This window comes from Microcaecilia unicolor, chromosome 6 (genome assembly GCF_901765095.1).
Source record: "Microcaecilia unicolor chromosome 6, aMicUni1.1, whole genome shotgun sequence".
In the NCBI taxonomy this organism is placed as follows: domain Eukaryota; kingdom Metazoa; phylum Chordata; class Amphibia; order Gymnophiona; family Siphonopidae; genus Microcaecilia; species Microcaecilia unicolor.
In genome coordinates this window covers 173,981,042-174,000,693 of record NC_044036.1, presented here as the reverse complement: position 1 = coordinate 174,000,693, position 19,652 = coordinate 173,981,042, and the positions used below count along the sequence as shown (strand labels likewise).

General features: G+C 43.2%; 1 protein-coding gene across 1 annotated transcript in view; it reads right to left on the bottom strand.

Annotated features, from left to right (window-relative positions):
- Positions 1-19,652, bottom strand: part of PFKFB4 (6-phosphofructo-2-kinase/fructose-2,6-biphosphatase 4) — a 71,549-nt gene that overhangs the window by 35,941 nt on the left and 15,956 nt on the right. The window contains 6 exon segments of the mRNA XM_030206679.1: positions 1,706-1,827; positions 3,229-3,285; positions 5,660-5,734; positions 11,089-11,155; positions 11,973-12,069; positions 19,255-19,371. Of these exon segments, the coding sequence (XP_030062539.1) occupies positions 1,706-1,827; positions 3,229-3,285; positions 5,660-5,734; positions 11,089-11,155; positions 11,973-12,069; positions 19,255-19,371 (535 nt within the window).

The following is a 19,652-nucleotide window of genomic DNA, read 5'->3' as shown; positions in this document are numbered from 1 at the left end:
ATACTGCAGATTCATTAGGCTTCTCCAAGGTGCCACCTTGGGAATTCATCGGGGGAGGGGGGAGGCAGAAAAATTCAGCAAGCAGCCAGTGTTGAGAGGTAAGGCACATTAAATGCAACTTCATTTTTACACAAACTCTTCGAAATATAAAAGCACATGCATTGCGCATTCCAAGAAATCACTGGCCATCAGATTATGTGCCAGGCAAGGGAATGGGGGGTCAACACATTCTTAGAAACACACACCCATACACTCTAGACAGGAATTTTTACGAGTATTATCGTTGAAGTTGCGAAAGCACTCTGAGATAACTAGGAGAAAGGCTGAAGTGAAGTCCATGTGCAACTTGCACCTTCGGAACAGCTCTGTTCAGGTGCTGTGTTGTGAAAGAGGACGTGAACTTTAATACCTTTCTGTGCCAGTCTGTTCACATGTCCCAAGGCGGTGCTAGTCTCAAGACTATAAAACTAATCAGATCAACAGCACTGAGAAGCAGCTGAAACCCACAGTTCTTTCCACTGATTGCCAGATGTGTTATGCAAACACAAGTTTAACTGTCAGTCTTTAGAGGACAATGTAATACCACCACAGACCCAATTCAAATGCACAGTCCCTGGCTCTGGTAGCTTCATTCTATTCACAGGTAACATGCTACAGCTTAATTAAACTGTTCCTTTTGAGAACACTTGTGTTGCCTCACCTTACCCTACCCATTTGGGAACTTGTAGGGTACAGGAAAAGCCTAAGCAGTATTACCATATTTTCACACATATTAGCCACAGCTTATACTCGTTTTTATATTTTGACTAGAGGGGTCATCGCTAATACATGTTCCTAAAGTGGGGGGGGGGGGGGGGGGGGGGAAGAAGGTGCCTGGCAAATGCATATAAAGGTTTAGTGGTAAGCACATGCCAAGACAAAAACAGACATCGTAACTTGTTCTTCTGCGCCTAAATGCATGGTTTCGCTTCGTTTTGTTCAGACGCGCACTTTTGTGTTGCTTACAATCTGCATTAAAAACTTACACTTTTTGGCCATCTGTACTGCGCCAGTTAACACCTGAGCAAGAACATTTGGTGCATAATAATGTACACATGCATTCGAGCAGCAGATAATACATATGTATGACTTATGCAGAGGCACATTTACATTAAAGGCAGATAATCCACGGCTTAAATACGTGAAAATGAGGTTCTTAGATGTCCTAAGGCCACCACCATCTTGAACATTTCCAAAGTTCTCCATCTTTCTTCTGTAGTCAGGGCCAATTGAGAACGTACTAGCCTAGTGCTTAGTGCAGTGGACTTTGATCCTGGGGAACTGAGTTTGATTCCCACTGCAGCTCCTTGTGACTCTGGGGAAGTCACTTAACCCTCCATTGCCCCTGGTACAAAATAAGTACTACTACTACTACTACTACTTAGCATTTCTATAGCGCTGCCAGGGTTACGCAGCACTGTACAAGTTTAAACATGGGGAAGGACAGTCCCTGCTCAAGAGAGCTTACAATCTAAAGTACCTGAATATATGTAAACCGCTTTGAATGTAGTTGCAAAAACCTCAGAAAGGCGGTATATCAAGTCCCATTTCCCCCTTTCCCTTCTAGGCAAAATGCAGAATCCCTACCAGGCATTGATGAAAGCATCGCATAACCACTGCTGTCTATAGATAACATTGTCTGTGCAACAGTCCAGTTGCTACTCACTTGTCTAGAACTTCGTCCAATGTCTCATAGGAGTTTTTGTAGCACTCTATCCTTTTCATGAAGTCCTCTGTGGCCTCTTCACTACTACAGTTGACATAGTCAGGACTGCTAAGTTTAACTTGCTATTTAAAAAGAACAAACAAAAACAGTAAGTAGACTGTTCCAGAAGAGGTCTTCTAGATCATTTCATCAACTGAAAAAGCACCAGAGGGACCAGAGAGACTGTCCAGACACATTGTTACTGTCCTACACCAAGAAATTAAGATAGAAAGGGAGGAAAACGCAGCTATTTCTCATCATTCTGCAGGCAGGAAGTTCACATTAATGTTTTGGTCAAAAAAACCAACACAGACTGAGGTCAGCAGATTCTGCCCCATCACCTTCTACCTAGGCTTCAATTTTGACAGCAATGAAAGTACTATTTTAGAATATTTCTCCTGGGGTATACCTTGCATTGTTTTATATTGAGTAATACTTTAGTACTAGTCAAAACAGGTGGACAAGTTTGCAGGCAAATCTCTCTAGGAGAAATCATGCAACCAGCATGGAGCCATGTGTAGTCATGCTCTCTAGGATTCCATGTAGACATCATCATGCATCTCTCTCATCCCCTCCACACATCTACCATTAGAGAGCAAAGCTGAAGCAAAGAACTAAAAGCCATTTCATGATAAAATTCCAGTGCAGTGGTCTGGCTGATTCACCTGCCCTGCTGCTGTAGGACTGGACAGTAGAGTCAAACCAGTTAGCACCAAGACCAAGCAAGATAATGGATTTTCCTGGACAACGGGAGTTTTCCAGTGACAGAATTTCAATTAACAGGAGGTTTTCTGGATAAATGGAACATGAAGCCCAGGGGACTGTGAGAAACGAGTTTTGTTTTTTTAGTGTCCAATGTTCCCATATGTGGGAACAAACATGGGAACATATGGGAACATTGGACACTAAAGGGTTAAACAGACATCGAGAGCTGCCATTTAATAGATTTTTTTAACAAAACAGTGCTCAACTGTACTTCAGTGGACCACACAAGGCAGGAGTCTCCATCTAACACGCAGTACAAAACAAAAAGAACCAGAAATGAGACTCACTCTGGGCAGATAATTTAGTATGGTTAGAGGAGAATTCCATGACATTAATCATTAATTTACTGTTCTTCAATAAAATATGTGCAAAACAAAAATATGTAATTATCATGTTCAGGATATGCTGTGTGCCTGCATGCCATCAGTTCAAGATAATCATTAATCAATAAGTGATGACAGCCAGGGAAGCCCCACCCCCCCCCCCCCCCCCCCAAGCTCTGCATCACATTTTTGTTTTTAAGAGGAGGATTTATGTTCAATGGGGTCTAGGCTAGGTCCATCTAGAGGAGGGCCAAACGAGAGAACCAGGGTAAGATGGTGCCTGTGTGCTCGACTCCTACATTGCAGTCAGCAGCAAAAGCCATCGACAGAAGTGATGGGAACATACTATGCTAATTAATGGCTTTAACTTTCATTCTTGTGTCATTATATACATACCACAATGTTTGCAGCAATGACATCGGGGTCCACGCAAACCGACTCTACGAAGAAACTCTTCCAACCCAGAAGAAACCAAGGATCCAAGGGGTTGCAAGGAGTTAGGGAAGAGAGGGAAAAGAATTATGCCCTAAGAGTTCAGCAGTGGTATCCTCAAACCTGCAAAGTCACATCTTCACATTATAAATTTATTTGCAATCAAAGTTGAACCTAAGCAGTTTACGATATAAAAATAATGCCAGGGCATAAAGTGAAAAACATAAAAGGAAGCCTAAAATATAAATCAATTTAAAAGTTAATAATAGCTTAAAATTAATATAAAATAACTCTACAACAGGAAGAAGAGAGTGCAATAAATACAAGATGGTGATGAAACTACATCCAACAGAAAAAAAAATTAAGCAAAAAATAGAAAAAAGACCCATTAGCAGTAGATCTTGGGTGGCTTTTCAGAAGTGCTTTCAGCCTCCTCTACCAAACTGGTGGACCACCACAAAACTTTAACTGTGGAAGAGAAGGGTATCTACCCTCAAGCTCTGTTCAGAGAAATGGTAATGCCTAGTGAACACCTGAATCTCATGAAAGAGATTAAATGAACAAAGGAAACCACCCCAAAGGGGTGGAGGTACACTGGTTCCTACGTAAAAGGTTGCAGAGGCAAGAAGTAGGAAAGGTAGGCTCTTCTAAAAACCGGAGAAGACGTCTATAAAGAAACAATTCTTTATTGCAAGCGAAGTGACGACGACAAGAGTTGTCACTTCACTTGCAATAAAGAATTGTTTCTTTATAGACATCTCCTCCGGTTTTTAGAAGAGCCTACCTTTCCTACTTCTTGCTTCCAGACACTAAATGAAAACATGGACAATTCAACTTCCCCGTTGTTCCTGTGCAAGCATTTTGAACCACCATTTTCCTTACCATAAAGCATGTCTCAAAGCCTAGCTCCTTCCTATTATTTTCTTTAGCAGGGAGAAGAATTTTCAAAATACCAGCTCGAAGAAATTCATATATGGAATCTGCACACCCCTAAGTTTGCAGAGGTTCTGTTTCAGGCTCAGTGTGTGCTGGAGTGATGGGGTGGGGAACAAACTGTGAACACAATTTCCCACTGGAAGTAGGCCAACACCTGTAAATTGAGGCTCAGGGGCGGTCCTTAAGGTCGACAGCAAGTAAAAAGTCAGTTTGCAACACTATTGGATTGCTGGTTTAATCAAGTATTGGAAATTAATGTGACTATGCTGCAACCAAATTAATAAAACCACTCTTCCATGATTGTGTAACTGCCCTATTGGTCATGCAGTATTGATCATGACAGAGTGTAACCTGCACAAAGTAATAGGTGTGCCTCTGGCCGTCTTATTGGACATAACAGATGGATCATGCAGGTCTTTTATCTGCTGTCATATACTATCTTACTATAGTCCCAATTAATAATATTCAGTTTGAACTCAAATTATTTACCTATTCCTATCCTTATGTACATAACATATCAAAGATGACAGGTACATAAGTACATAAGTATTGCCATACTGGGAAAGACCAAAGGTCCATCGAGCCCAGCCTCCTGTTTACAACAGTGGCCAATCCAAGGTCACAAATACCCAGCAAGATCCCAAAAATGTACAAAACATTTTATACTGCTTATCCCAGAAATAGTGGATTTTCCCCAAGTTCATGGACTTTTCCTTTAGGAAGCCGTCAAACAAAGCACAGCAACTGAACATTTCTGTACAACTGAGCATCCCATGGGTGATAAGGCGTGTATTAGCCCTAGTGCAAGTGAAGTTTCCCCTAGAGCAGTCACACAGGTCACATGGTCTGTTAATTGTGGTCATTGCATGGGCAATACTGGGATGCCTCTATGCTACAGTTTCCCCAAAACTGTCCTGAAGACCTCAAAGCCGGTCTTTCCGGATATCCACAATGCATCAGATAATTGCATATGCTGGGACTGCAATGCATGCAGCTTTACTTCATCCATATTCATGGAGGTCATCTGAAAGCAGGACTGTCGTAGGTCTTCAGGACAGGTTTCGGAAGCCCTGCTTTATGCCAACATGTTTAAGCTCCCTTTGGGCACCCGCTGAATGCTGGGAGCAGTCTGCACCTTTCTAGAAGTTGTTAAGAGTCACCATGGGGTCCCTTGAACATGTCATGGATACTGTCTGACTCGCATCACACAGTGTTTTCAGATTTGTACTCAACAATGAACCAAATGAAAAGCAGGCCTACAGTCCCCCATAGCCCATGGGTGTGAAATCACAAAATGCCAAAGATCACAGGGCTAAAGTATCATGTGAGACCTGCCCTTTCTAGAAATGCAGCATGGGTTGGGTCGGTCAGGGCTTCTCTCCTAGGCACTCGCAGAATCATTTATGCCATGGCCGTGACCACGCTAGAGAAATCCTTCCTCTTTCAGCCATCAACTCACCTTAAAACCATTTTGCTCTGCAAATTTCAGAATAGTCTCTCTTCGTTCCCGGGTTGTGTTTGTGGCGTCAAAAACCTAAACAGAAAAAGACAGACCCAAATGTGGCAAACCAAGTTACTGATACCCAAAAAAGCACGTCTCACTATAATGGTAAAAACTGATCAGCAATTTAACATGACAGACTGTCATCTAAAGAAAATATTGTTATATAAAAAAAAGATCCCAGCTATAAAAAGGAGCAGATACATAAACACTTTGGAAAAAAGATTGATGCCTTAAAATCGTGTATCTTGAACTTTTTGTTCAGATTTTTTTTTTTTTGGAGGGGTGAAGTGCTTCTTAACGTTTTAATTCACTGAAGGGGTCTTTTACAAAGGCATGCTAGCGTTTTTAGCACACGCTAAAAATAAGCATGTGCTCAACACTAGAGATGCCCATATATTCCTATGAGCGTCTCTAGCATTTAGCACATGCTAATCATTAGCAGATGCTAAAAACGCTATCGCGCCTTTGCAGAAGACCCTCTCAATGAGAGCCCCTGCCAGGACTACAGAATGTCATCCTCTGATTCACAACTACTACAAGCCCAATGGCTTTCTATGGAACCTGAGCACATTCAAGCCTGCAGGTGTCAATGCTGAACAAAAGTTGGGACTCTACCTGCAACTCTCTCAACCTCCAGTTCAAGAAACAAAGCAGACTCAAAAACTAAACTTCAGTTTCCCCACTATTATCAAGCTATCAAACCCATCCTTGTTCGTGAACTTCTAAAATCACTGATAACATTAAAAGTAAAATACAAAAGAATTCCAAAATATTTCATCTAAAAATACTAAAAAAAAAAAAAAAAAAAAAAAAAGTCTCCTTCTCTTCCCTAACACATAAATAGCTGGTATGGATGGAAAGATTCTATAAATATATATGTCCATGCAAGTACCTGTCTAAGACAATTGAAAATTACAGCCATTAAGATAAAGGATTGTATTCAACTTCTTGAACCACGGATTAAAATCCATGGTCTGAAACTAGTTTCTTTTTCTAGGTCAGCTAAATGATGTGTGGTGTGATATGATATGTTGAAATTGAGTGACCAGAATTTCTCTTTTGAGGATAATAGTAAGGTTTTAGGGAAAACATTATCTGGCACTTTGATGCTGGAATCATAATTAAATATGCTCATTCTCTCCTTCTGAAGAAAAACTAAAAAGAATTCGTAATTTTCTTGACACACACACACCATTACGTTTGGTTGTTCAAAGTTTACTTTTGTCAGTTCTGGATTAAAGTAACAGTATATATGCAGGCTGCCAAAAGAATCTTTTGAAGAAAATTCAAACTATCCAAAATATGGCTGCACACAATTATTTCAGCCCACAAAAATGATAAGTTCCCCCTCTATTATTGGACCTTCATTGGTTACCAGTGAAGGCATGTGATCAGTTTAAAGTATGTGTAATGGTATATAAAGATTCTCTATGGCTTGGCTCCGGCCTATTTGTCAAATTGGGTTCAGATTACTGCAAAAGAAAGAGGCCTCCATGACAATTTATTGTTCCACTATCCTAATAGGCTGAAATATAAGACTATTTTTTCTGCCAGCCTTATATACCAAGCTCCAGCAATATGGAACTCACTTCCAGTTCACTTGAGAAAGATTCAAAATTATCTTGAATTGATTAATGTTGTAAATTCTCAGGGTTTGCCTGCTTACTCTTCTTTGTGATATGCACTGAACTCCATGGGCAGTTGTGGAATATAAGACGCAATGTAATGGGATGATAAATGGCCTCCAAGTTACCATGACAAAGACCCCAGTCTTTATGTTGTGGGTTCCAATAATGCATTTGGCTGCCGAAAACTGTCAAACTGCAGTATTTCAGAATAAATTAATACAAACAGATCACTACTGCTGTAGTTTTAACTTTTTTTTTTTTTTAATCAGTTAAGTCTAACCCAAGGTGAACCTCAGAACAGACTGAGAAAGGACCAACAGCAGTCTACTAAGCTGTTGAATTAATTATGCTACAGTTCAGACAATATTTTAAATCCACTGCCCAATCTCAACAAATTTAATGCTTACGCTATAGTCCAAGACCATGCTCACCAGTAAACCCTAGTTCTTGCAATAAGAGTCTGGGTGATGGAGCTTGGTGCAATTTATAATTATGCAGAAATTAACACTAGGCTACTTGAGATTGGACATGTGTGTGTGTGTGTGGGGGGGGGGGGGGGGGGGGGGGGGTCAGTATTCAGCCAGTGCTCAGCGTTTTGCTAACTGCCGCCAGCATTATGCCCGGTAATTCAGTGCCAGGCCATGTCAGGGGTTTGGCACTGAATTTCTGGTTTGCTCAGCTAAAGCGTAACCAGTTAAGTGTGATATGGGGCACCTGTATATTCCTTCCTATACTAGGCCTGTAAGATGGCCCTGCTAGCCCTCAGATTTCCTAGTTTTGCTGTCATCAGCATAATTTTACTTTCTCTCTGCAGCTGCGGCCCATATATGGCAGATACACATGGATATAACCTTGATGGTGAAGAGAGACTGAGGACCCTCCAAAGAAGGAGTTGTAGAGTCAGATAGAAGGACACCAGGTGTTTCATACTATTTGTTTGCTACATTGTTTTTACATGCTGGGATCACGCGTTACTGATAAGGGATTAGCCAATGGCCACTAAGTGTGCATGTGAACACAAGCAGGAGAGGATGATAGAATAGAGGAAATTGCCATTTTTGAATACATATAAAAAAAATAACGGAATATTATTATATTGTGTAATGAAAGGAAAAAGGATAATCCTTATTATATATATATACAGTGGTGGAAATAAGTATTTGATCCCTTGCTGATTTTGTAAGTTTGCCCACTGACAAAGACATGAGCAGCCCATAATTGAAGGGTAGGTTATTGGTAACAGTGAGAGATAGCACATCACAAATTAAATCCGGAAAATCACATTGTGGAAAGTATATGAATTTATTTGCATTCTGCAGAGGGAAATAAGTATTTGATCCCCCACCAACCAGTAAGAGATCTGGCCCCTACAGACCAGGTAGATGCTCCAAATCAACTCGTTACCTGCATGACAGACAGCTGTCGGCAATGGTCACCTGTATGAAAGACACCTGTCCACAGACTCAGTGAATCAGTCAGACTCTAACCTCTACAAAATGGCCAAGAGCAAGGAGCTGTCTAAGGATGTCAGGGACAAGATCATACACCTGCACAAGGCTGGAATGGGCTACAAAACCATCAGTAAGACGCTGGGCGAGAAGGAGACAACTGTTGGTGCCATAGTAAGAAAATGGAAGAAGTACAAAATGACTGTCAATCGACAAAGATCTGGGGCTCCACGCAAAATCTCACCTCGTGGGGTATCCTTGATCATGAGGAAGGTTAGAAATCAGCCTACAACTACAAGGGGGGAACTTGTCAATGATCTCAAGGCAGCTGGGACCACTGTCACCATGAAAACCATTGGTAACACATTACGACATAACGGATTGCAATCCTGCAGTGCCCGCAAGGTCCCCCTGCTCCGGAAGGCACATGTGACGGCCCGTCTGAAGTTTGCCAGTGAACACCTGGATGATGCCGAGAGTGATTGGGAGAAGGTGCTGTGGTCAGATGAGACAAAAATTGAGCTCTTTGGCATGAACTCAACTCGCCGTGTTTGGAGGAAGAGAAATGCTGCCTATGACCCAAAGAACACCGTCCCCACTGTCAAGCATGGAGGTGGAAATGTTATGTTTTGGGGGTGTTTCTCTGCTAAGGGCACAGGACTACTTCACCGCATCAATTGGAGAATGGATGGGGCCATGTACCGTACAATTCTGAGTGACAACCTCCTTCCCTCCGCCAGGGCCTTAAAAATGGGTCGTGGCTGGGTCTTCCAGCACGACAATGACCCAAAACATACAGCCAAGGCAACAAAGGAGTGGCTCAGGAAGAAGCACATTAGGGTCATGGAGTGGCCTAGCCAGTCACCAGACCTTAATCCCATTGAAAACTTATGGAGGGAGCTGAAGCTGCGAGTTGCCAAGCGACAGCCCAGAACTCTTAATGATTTAGAGATGATCTGCAAAGAGGAGTGGACCAAAATTCCTCCTGACGTGTGCAAACCTCATCACCAACTACAGAAGACGTCTGACCGCTGTGCTTGCCAACAAGGGTTTTGCCACCAAGTATTAGGTCTTGTTTGCCAGAGGGATTAAATATTTATTTCCCTCTGCAGAATGCAAATAAATTCATATACTTTCCACAATGTGATTTTCCGGATTTAATTTGTGATGTGCTATCTCTCACTGTTACCAATAACCTACCCTTCAATTATGGGCTGCTCATGTCTTTGTCAGTGGGCAAACTTACAAAATCAGCAAGGGATCAAATACTTATTTCCACCACTGTATATATATATATATATATATATACATACACACACACACTGTTGTAAGTTTCATTTCTCCTAAACTAACTTATAAGGATTGTCCTTTTTCCTTCCATTACACAATATAATAATATTCCGTTATTTTTTATATGTATTCAAAAATGGCAATTTCCTCTATTCTATCATCCTCTCCTGCTTGTGTTCACATGCACACTAAGTGGCCATTGGCTAATCCCTTATCAGTAAAGCGTGATCCCAGCATGTAAAAACCATGTAGCAAACAAATAGTTATGAAACACCTGGTGTCCTTCTATCTGACAGGAACAACTCCTTCTTTGGAGGGTCCTCAGTCTCTCTTCACCATCAAGATTATATCCATGTGCATCTGCCATATATGGGCCGCAGCTGCAGAGAGAAAGTAAAATTATGCTGATGAAAACTGAGAAAGGTTTGCTGAGCAGATTTTGTTATTCAGTCTGTGCATCTGGCTACTGGGTGACTACCTGCTCCAGAAAGAACAACTATTTTGTATTGGCTTAGTGAAATACCAATAAAGATTTTTACTGGTTGCGCCTACACCTAAGTCTGATTGTCTCTCTTACTCCAGCCACTAGGGCTGAAGTGTTTTCCCCTCCCCAGGGGCAAGGGACAGGACTACACACACCACATAAAGATAGGACCACATAAGTCAGTCCTATTTATGCAGTTACCTTGACTGGTTAAGTGCTGAATATTGGTACTTAACCGGCCAGTGCTGACTCCACTCCCAGAAACACCCTCGAAATGGTTTTGAGTTCAATGCTAACCAAGCATTTTCAGCTGCATTAACTGGTTAAGTGCTGCTGACAATGACCAGTTAGTCCCGGACAAGTGATTTAACCAGTCGGGAGAGTCTTTTCTGACCAGTTAAATCACTTTGAATATCAAACCCTTGATTTTTAGTAAAATTATATTGCATTATTTTGTAGTTGCTTGGAGCACTTATTACTGAAAAAGCAGGATACAAATGAAAGAGATAATAAAGAAATAACAGGAACACTCACAGCCACGTGGCCTCCTCCTTCACTGAGGTACTGCCTGACATCAGCTAGCGCCGACAGAGCACATTGTCTTCAGATAAAAGAAAAAAAATACACACAACAGCACACCAGAAATTAAATGCCACAGGTCAAACCAAGAACACAAAACCTAAGACGGGCCACGTAGATCAGTGTTTGCATCGCTGAGTCAACTGAAATCTGGAACAGAGTCAACACTGCTGCCTCTCCTCCCCAAAACACAAACCTATTAAATCCAGGCTGTGAGAAAGGTAAATAAACCAGAGTCCTCGAACAGCAAGTTAAAACAGTGAAGAAAACTTAAGCAGTGGACTTCACTAAAATCAATACGAATCCTGGCTATGTTAATCTGTTTCTCCCAGGAGTGGACTGACCATACAGGCAACTGGGCAGTGCCTGAGGGCCCAGGGCAGTGGAGGAGACCAGTACTTCCCTCCCACATGCCCAACATCCCTCTCCCCGTTCTGTCCCCAAGTCTAGGACCAGGATGCCCCCCCCTCTTGCCCACTCCCGTGCTCCTGCCTCCGACCCCCCCCCCCCCAAATTCCTTCGTGCAGGCCTGCAACTACACTGGCCATCTGCCGCTGATGCCGGAACTGCTCTGCTGCAGCCCACCACCTTTCTGACATAACTTCCTTCTTCCACGAGGGCGGGCCGCAGCAGAGAAAAGTTCCTGTGGCAGCAGCCAAACTAAACGAAAAGGTCACTAGAACTGAAGGAAGTGAGAGGGAGGCAGCAGGACCTGGGGAGAATAGGGTCCAGTGATCCTCATAACCTAGGGACCCAGATCACTTGTCAGTCCACCCCTGGTTCCTCATGGGATTCTGGTCCAACTTGATCAGTATGGAAGAGGAAAACCACCAACTTACTTTCTAATTTTCAGACCTTCTTCGTTGTCGGGAAGGAAGAACTCAAAGGACCTGAATGACTTCACGAGGTTGCGTCGATACTGACCAACATTAAATTCTACGAACAGAGAGAGAAGAGTGTTAGCAAAGCTGACTCCATCACATCAGTTTAATTACTTTGGGTCAATGCTTGGTGGTATTCTGGAGTGGCGTCCAGGGAGCTAAATCTCTGCTTGCTATCTCATTTTTATTTTAAACATGTTGGTATACCACATCTGACAAAGCTATTCAAACTGATACACAAAACAGTTAAAATAATGAAAAATAGGAGCTAAACAGATGCTAACGAATGAGATGAATAGCAGCAAACAATATACTGAACACTCAAACCAAGGGGCTGATGCTCAAAAGCTACATAGTTATTGCCAGACATTGTGCACCGAATGCTCTAATGGTTTCGCAACAGACCACATTTAAATGCATTTTATGGTAGTTAGGCCCCACCCAGTGCATGCATCCCAGGATGCACTGTGCGGTGTGTCACCGTTTTGAAGATGGCAGCCCAGGGAAGCAGGAGCAAGTGGGTATCGCTCCTCCTTCTGACTAAAGGTAGGGGGTCTGTGGGAATGGTGGGCTGTTACCACTAGATTACCAGGCCAAAGTTAATGGGGAGGGGCAGGGGACCAACCAGGGTATTTTAAGGTTTCGGAAGAGGGAGGAAAGGCCAATACTCAAGGGGGGGGCATTAGACAACCAGGCTTTTTTTTGTTGTTTATTGGGGGAAGTGGTTAAGAGTAAGGGGCTTGCCAGGCATTTTTTTTTTATGCTAACTTTCCTGTCAGTGCCTGAGCCAATCACTGCTCCAGCACTAAGAGGAAAGTTAGTGCAGAGTTCTGAGCAGCAAATTACTGCTGCAATTTTAATGCGCCATTAATTTGCACACTCATTACTCTGACCATGCCACGACAATTTTTTCAGCACTAGGTTTGCTGTACCTCGAACCTTTGAGTATCGGCCCCCAAGTGACTGGGAATTCCAGCCTAGACAGAGTTACATGGCAGTCAACAAGCAACACATATCAAAGGTAACGTTCCATCACACACTGGCATTCTGATTCAATTGTATGTTATTCATTATGTATGTTTTCATGTAATCTGCCCATGACTGTGGATGGAGCGGGATATAAATTTGTAACAAAATACATTATCTAATGCCATTCCACCTTTGATATGTCCCCCATAATTATTCAGGATACAGAATTTTAAACTATGTTTTGTACATCCTTGGTGTGTACACATTTATTGCTGTTCCTACAAATTAATTTCACACATGCAATGCTGCTTATTGCATCCTTTGCTAACAGGCTCATATATCAAACCACCACATACACAACCACATACTGGATTCTACGGACTGCACTCTAAATCGCTGCAAACTGATTTCTGTAGTTTTTCTTAGGGGAGGCTCCTGGCTGACTTTCTGCCAAGACTGTTCACCTTACACTGTACACTTTGGGGTATGGCTAGAGAAGGAGGATCCCAGAGGCATCAGGCATGTCCAGGTGGTGATGGGCTCAACCCTTGCCCAAGGGCCTATAACTTTGAGAAAATCCAATCAGCATTCGCATGCATAGGAACAAGGATAATTAGACTTTTCAAGTGCAATGGCCAAGTACAACAGGGCAGAGAGAGAAAACTGCAGTTCTAAAAGGAAGAAAATGTATCTATTGTAGAATTTATTCTATTTGCCACCTGTAAGCTGAACTGCATCACTGCTGCCATTTATCAATGTACTTCCTTGCAGCTACATGCGACTGTGTAGAGTAAAATACCTTCCTTCAATGGCAGTACAGACACCTGTACTCCTTATATTCTGAGGGACAAGAAAATCGAGCTCTGTCATTCTGGACCTAACCCTATGAGGTAAACAGATGGCTGGACTAATTAACTGCAGTATATGAACAGAGTTACCTCATATCTAGGTATTAAGGGTTGATTCATCCTCCAGGAATTCTGCCTGCAAAGGTTTCAGAGAGCAGAACAGGCCACTTCCCCCGACAGCCTCCAGGTGCCAGGTACTCACAACCAGGTAGCACAAGAAACCTGGTACTCCAGTCAGCAGAGAGGACCTCTAATCCCCAAGTAAAGACAAAGCCAAAGAGCTGCTAAATGAGGAGTGCTCTGACCCAGATGGGAACATCAGTCAAGGACACAGTGAGATAGACTCTCCATGTGACCTCAGCCAGGTCTATTAATGTACAGAGTCCCACTCCTGTCAGCCAGAATTATTTATTTTTATTTTACTTTATTTCACAGGCTTGCTGATTCGGAGTCTGTCTGACGTCGCACCACGTTGTACGCGCGTACAACGTGGTGCGACGTCAGACAGACTCCGAATCAACAGGGTACAGCATGGCCATGGAGGACGATGAACAAGAACTTTGAAGACCTCGGCGGCTGGCGGGGTCCCCCGCCAGCAAAGGTAAACAACATTAGTGGGGGAGGGTTGGCGGCGGGAGGGGGGCCAGGGCGAAATCTGCGGGGGCCCAGGCCCCTGTGGCCCCACGCAGATACGCCCCTGGTCACAAGGCAAAGAAATTATTTATTTGCTAGGATTTATTTACCCCCTTTTTGAAGGAATTCACTCATTGCGGAGTACAGCAAGAATAAATTGAACATAAGCAATAGACAATTGCAGCAGTAAAAATATTCAAACAATACCAAGTATGGCATAGTATGCTACATTGCAATGTCAACACAATAAAACATTTTAATAAACAGCATGGGGTATAAGCAAAGATGGAACATACATATAGATAAAAAAAAAAAGAGTAACAGGAGCAAAGGGACTAGTTTAAAGAAAGTTGCTTGAATTAAGAGCCAAACGATTCAGTGAAAAGGTGGGTCTTGAGCATTAATCTGAATGACATCAAGGACCTGAGGAGGGGTGGGAAGGAGTTCTGTAGTTTAGGATCCAGGTAGATGAAGCCAGTGTCACAGGAAATGTGAAGCTGCAGAGAGAGAGGTGCGAGAGGGAACGTGGTAGGTCACAGGGAATAAGCAGGTTGTTGAGGGAACGTGGTAGGTCACAGGGAATGAGCAGGTTGTTGAGGGAATGTGGTAGGTCACAGGGAATGAGCAGGTTGTTGAGGGAACGTGGTAGGTCACAGGGAATAAGCAGGTTGTTGAGGGAATGTGGTAGGTCACAGGGAATGAGCAGGTTGTTGACATAGGCTTGTGGTGAAATCCCACAGCCCACTGGGACCATGACCGCTTACAAACTGACGGTACAACCGCCAACAGAGATATAGCCAATGATAACTGACTAATTTGTACTTTCAAATATCAAACCTTTTTTAGAAAAAAAAAAAAAAAAAAATTGTTCAGGCAGTTTACTCCAGTTTTCAAATCCTTACAATCTATGCTGATAAAACAACACCCCATTTAATTAAGTCTTACTTGGGTGTACTTCTTCTGCTAATTAAGCTTCATTTAGGATTATTTATAACACCGATTAACTGCTCTTTAAACCAAGGCACATCGAGGTGGTTTACAATAAAATATGGGCAAATAAGCAAAGGAACAATTTAGATTTTTTTTTTTAAACAATTACAAAAAAAAATCTAAAAGCAGGCAACTCCACATCAGCTTCCCCCCACCTCAGCCATCTCAGGAAGCCTATTTGAAGAACCATGCCTTCAAGGACCTTGTAAAATCTGGAGAAAATATATTCTTGATGCAGACTCAATGGAAGGGAGTTCCAAAGCACAGAAGCCAGGCTGGAAAATGAAGTACGATGAGAATTTTTAACTGAGTCTGAGGCGGTGGTGGTGAGGATAGACGAAAGACCTGAGGTCTGAGACCTTAGGCTCAAAGACACACACAAGGAATGAGATGTTTAGAATAAGCTGGTTAGTCAAAGTAAAAGGCCCAATGGGTGAGTTAAAGAATCTTAACTTTAAAACACGAGCTGCAACCAGAAGGCAGTGCTAAGCTACTAACGTAAAGAAATAAGGTCATATTTACAAAGCCCTTGCCAGCAGTTTCAGCGAGATGTTTTGGATCAATTGTAAGATTTCAGGGTGGACAGTATGAGACTAATACAAAGAACATTACAGCAATCCACTTTGGAAATGACTAAATAGAATAGGAACTTCTAAGCTTTCTGAAAGGGAGATAATCCCTAACATGCAAGAAAAAATTGACAAACACTTCATTTATTGGGGGCTTAAATGCAGAGTCCAGATTTAATCCTAGTGTATCTTGTCCTATAGTGTTAGAGGAGTGCTGTTCATTCAGGAAGCTCGAATAGAAAGATAAAGAAGTAAATCATATTACTTCACATTTCAATGTATTCGGAACAGGTTTGTGGGCACCTTAACTCACTACTCCTAATAGACAGGAGTCCATTAAGGAAATGTCAAGAGCAGAAGAGTTAACAGACTGGACTGTACATCTGAAATGTCATCAGCAGGAAAGTAGGAGTTATAGCCCAAGGATTGAATAGGGGGTGTCAGTGGGGCAGAAGATATTATAAAGAACTGGTATGACTCACAAGGCAGATGGTACTGGCAGGAGAATCTTGAACTACAGTCAGTATACTTGGGGAAAAAATAAAAAGTACCATCAGGAAGGAACTAAACCTTTGTAAACCAGTGCAAGCAGCTCCTACCTCACAGAAGCACGACGCTGCAGAAAGATTCAGGGAGACCACCAAAACCAGTCTCCCTGGATCCAAAATCTTACAAATCACTACCAGTGCTCAGTACTATGCTCTCTCTAGAATTCCAGTCGTGCTGGATGAAAGAAACAGAGTTTTCTTCTCTAGGAAAGGGGTCAACTGAAAGCGAGCTAATTTTCCCCACTATCTTTGATAAAAGTGGCAGATTTGATACTAATAGGATCAAGACCTGATTTCTTCAGGTAAGGAAGAGCAGCGGCTAATTTCCATGGGGTCAGAATGTGACCTTAGAAGAGGCTAACAAGTGGTAATAATAGGAAGCAGAGTGAGTACCAGGTTCCTAATAAGGAAGGCAGGCTTGCATTCAGAGAAGAGGATTTGGGGCGCTAGTCAATGAATATTTATCAGCACAAAGGTAGTCAGGGGACGAAATTCAAACCATCAGGAAGGCAAGGAGAGTAATGGGGCTAGACCACAGGAGGGGAGGAATCATCTGACCCCAGGAGAAGCAGCATCAGTGAGCGGATATCCAACCAACCAGATAAGGAAAAGGGAGGTGGGATGGGTCAATATTTGTAGCCAAAGTTCATGATGGTCATAATGATGACCCTTATGAGAAGCAGTTTTAGACAGAAGAAAGTTACAAAGACTTCTACCTGCAAAAAATTGCTTCCCAGTGAAAGAAACCCGATATATTCAGCAAGAAAAGGATTCACAAGCCACACAGTCAAATGGCTGAATCTGCATAAAGCTTAAAATCACCAATGATCAATGGAGGTGAGCAGGTTGCTGCTGCCATATCTGCTATCATAAAACCAGTTCATCTATAAAATGGCAGAGGAAGAAGGAGAACGATAAAGAAACAGCACAAGAAGAGAACCAATTAACACTAACACAGCCTCAATTCAGGCCAGGGGCACAGTGGGTACCAAGCAGAAGGAAGTTCCAGGAGTAACAGAATTTAATTTAGGAAAGGAGTCTATTGAAACTAAATCAAAATGGTCAAATCAAGTCAAATTGGATTTAGATTAACAGTTCTGTGTAACATCCAATGTTAGCATCAGCATGACAGGAAACCACATGGACCTTGTAATACCAGGATAAAAGACAAGCATCATACTTAAAAATGAGAATGACTGAATGGAAAACACATTAAAATTCAAAAGAAATCAATAATACACAACACTCCTGATAAAAACCAGAAGAAATTAAGAGAAGAACACGAGAACACGGTACAAAAGGGAGCTCAAATATCAGCACAAGATGTGATGTGCCATTTCTCCGTAATATTTTGGGTAAAGAGGGGGAGGAGGAATAAGTAATTGCAGTAACCTTGAAAAGGAATGCCAGCAGGGTTCAAACTGTACAGGTTTAGGTAGCAGCTCTCAGGGAACAAATGTCCGAGGTGGCAAAGATCTGCGATGTCACCTGAAAGAGAGACTACCCAAGGTGGCTTAATGTTCATGTTTCTCTCCCCTACACCAACTAATCCAGGCACAAAGACATCATAGAGGCTCAACCATGCCTTGAGCTTTACATGCCAAAGGGCTGGACCACAGAGAGGTCACTGGAAGCCAAGTGACGCCTTACTGCCACCCAGCCCTAGTTCATGCTTCAAGAAACTTGAGTTTTCTTATGCGTAGACTGAGGATTTGGAAAGTGAATGTGCAAGCGGATTTCCAAAGGTCAGCATATGAAGCCTGGTCTCAGAAACAAGCTGCTAAAAGTTATGAAAATCATCTGTCTATAGTTTTACCAGATTTAAGGACATACAGGGAAATGAGACTGACAGAGAAGAAAAACAGGGCAGGAAGAACATCACAAATGCCTTCGTTAAAAGGTGTAGAGCAGCCTTGTAGCTAGAGCAGTGGATTCAGGGAGTCAGGGGTTCAAATACCACTTCTCCCCCTGGAACTCCCTACGAATATGGGGAAGTCCCATCACCAGGGCCGCCGAGGGGGGGGGGGGCAGGGGGGGACAAAATTCCGCAGGCCCACTACAATTCCCGGTCTCACCTGCCTGCCTCCTCAGCTCGGGGCCCCCTGCATTCTAAGTGGCAGTCGCAGATCGCCTCCCTTCGGGCCTTCCCTCCCTGTGTCCCGCCCTCGCGGAAACCGGAAGTTACATCAGACGAGGGCGGGACACAGGGAGGAAAGGCCAGAAGAGAGGCGATCTGCGACTGCCGCCTTGAATGCAGGGAGCCCGGAGCTGTGGAGAAAGGAAGGTGAGACCACGGACTGCAGCGGCAGGGGGATCGGGGGGGGGGGGCCAGCAGCGGCGAGGCCAGCAGCGGCGAGGCGGCCTTGCCCCGGGCCTCGCCTAGTCTCTCGACGGCCCTGCCCATCACGCTCCATTACTTCAAAGGCAAAACTTAGATAGTTTCTCCAATTCAGCGTGCTTACAATCTAACATACCTTACTAACTTGCATAAAGATCCTATTTGGAAAGGCAAACACAATCTAAAATCCAAATCAGCTAGCTAAAAGGCACATGCCTATCCATGATATCTCACTAGTGGGCACACCAGAAAAGTGAAATCCAGGTTACCAAGGTCAAGCACCGACCAGCTTGACCCCATCTTAAAGCAACATTGCCACAGCATGAACACACAAAACACACTCACCTTTTGTAGGTACACCAATCCAGTTCAAGTACCGAGTTAGCTTCTTGGATATGTAGGTTTTGCCTCTAGCAGGGAGGCCCACCATGACAATCAGCGTAGGACAATTGGTCATACATACTAAAGAGAAGAGAGACTGCAATTACTCACAGACCTGACTGAGTACACTGATCAGACAAGTGTGCTAATGTAGTTAAGACACAACAGCATGTAGGCACTAAGGACACTTGTGACCTACAATATTCAGCTTCAACCAGGCTTTAATAAAATGCAGTGGCGTACCAAGGGCGGGGGCGGTGGGGGCGGTCCGCCCCGGGTGCACGCTGCTGGAGGGGTGTTGGGAGCAGCCGCGCGCCTGTCGGCTCCGCTGGTTCCCTGCTCCCTCTGCCCCTCCTGTTCCG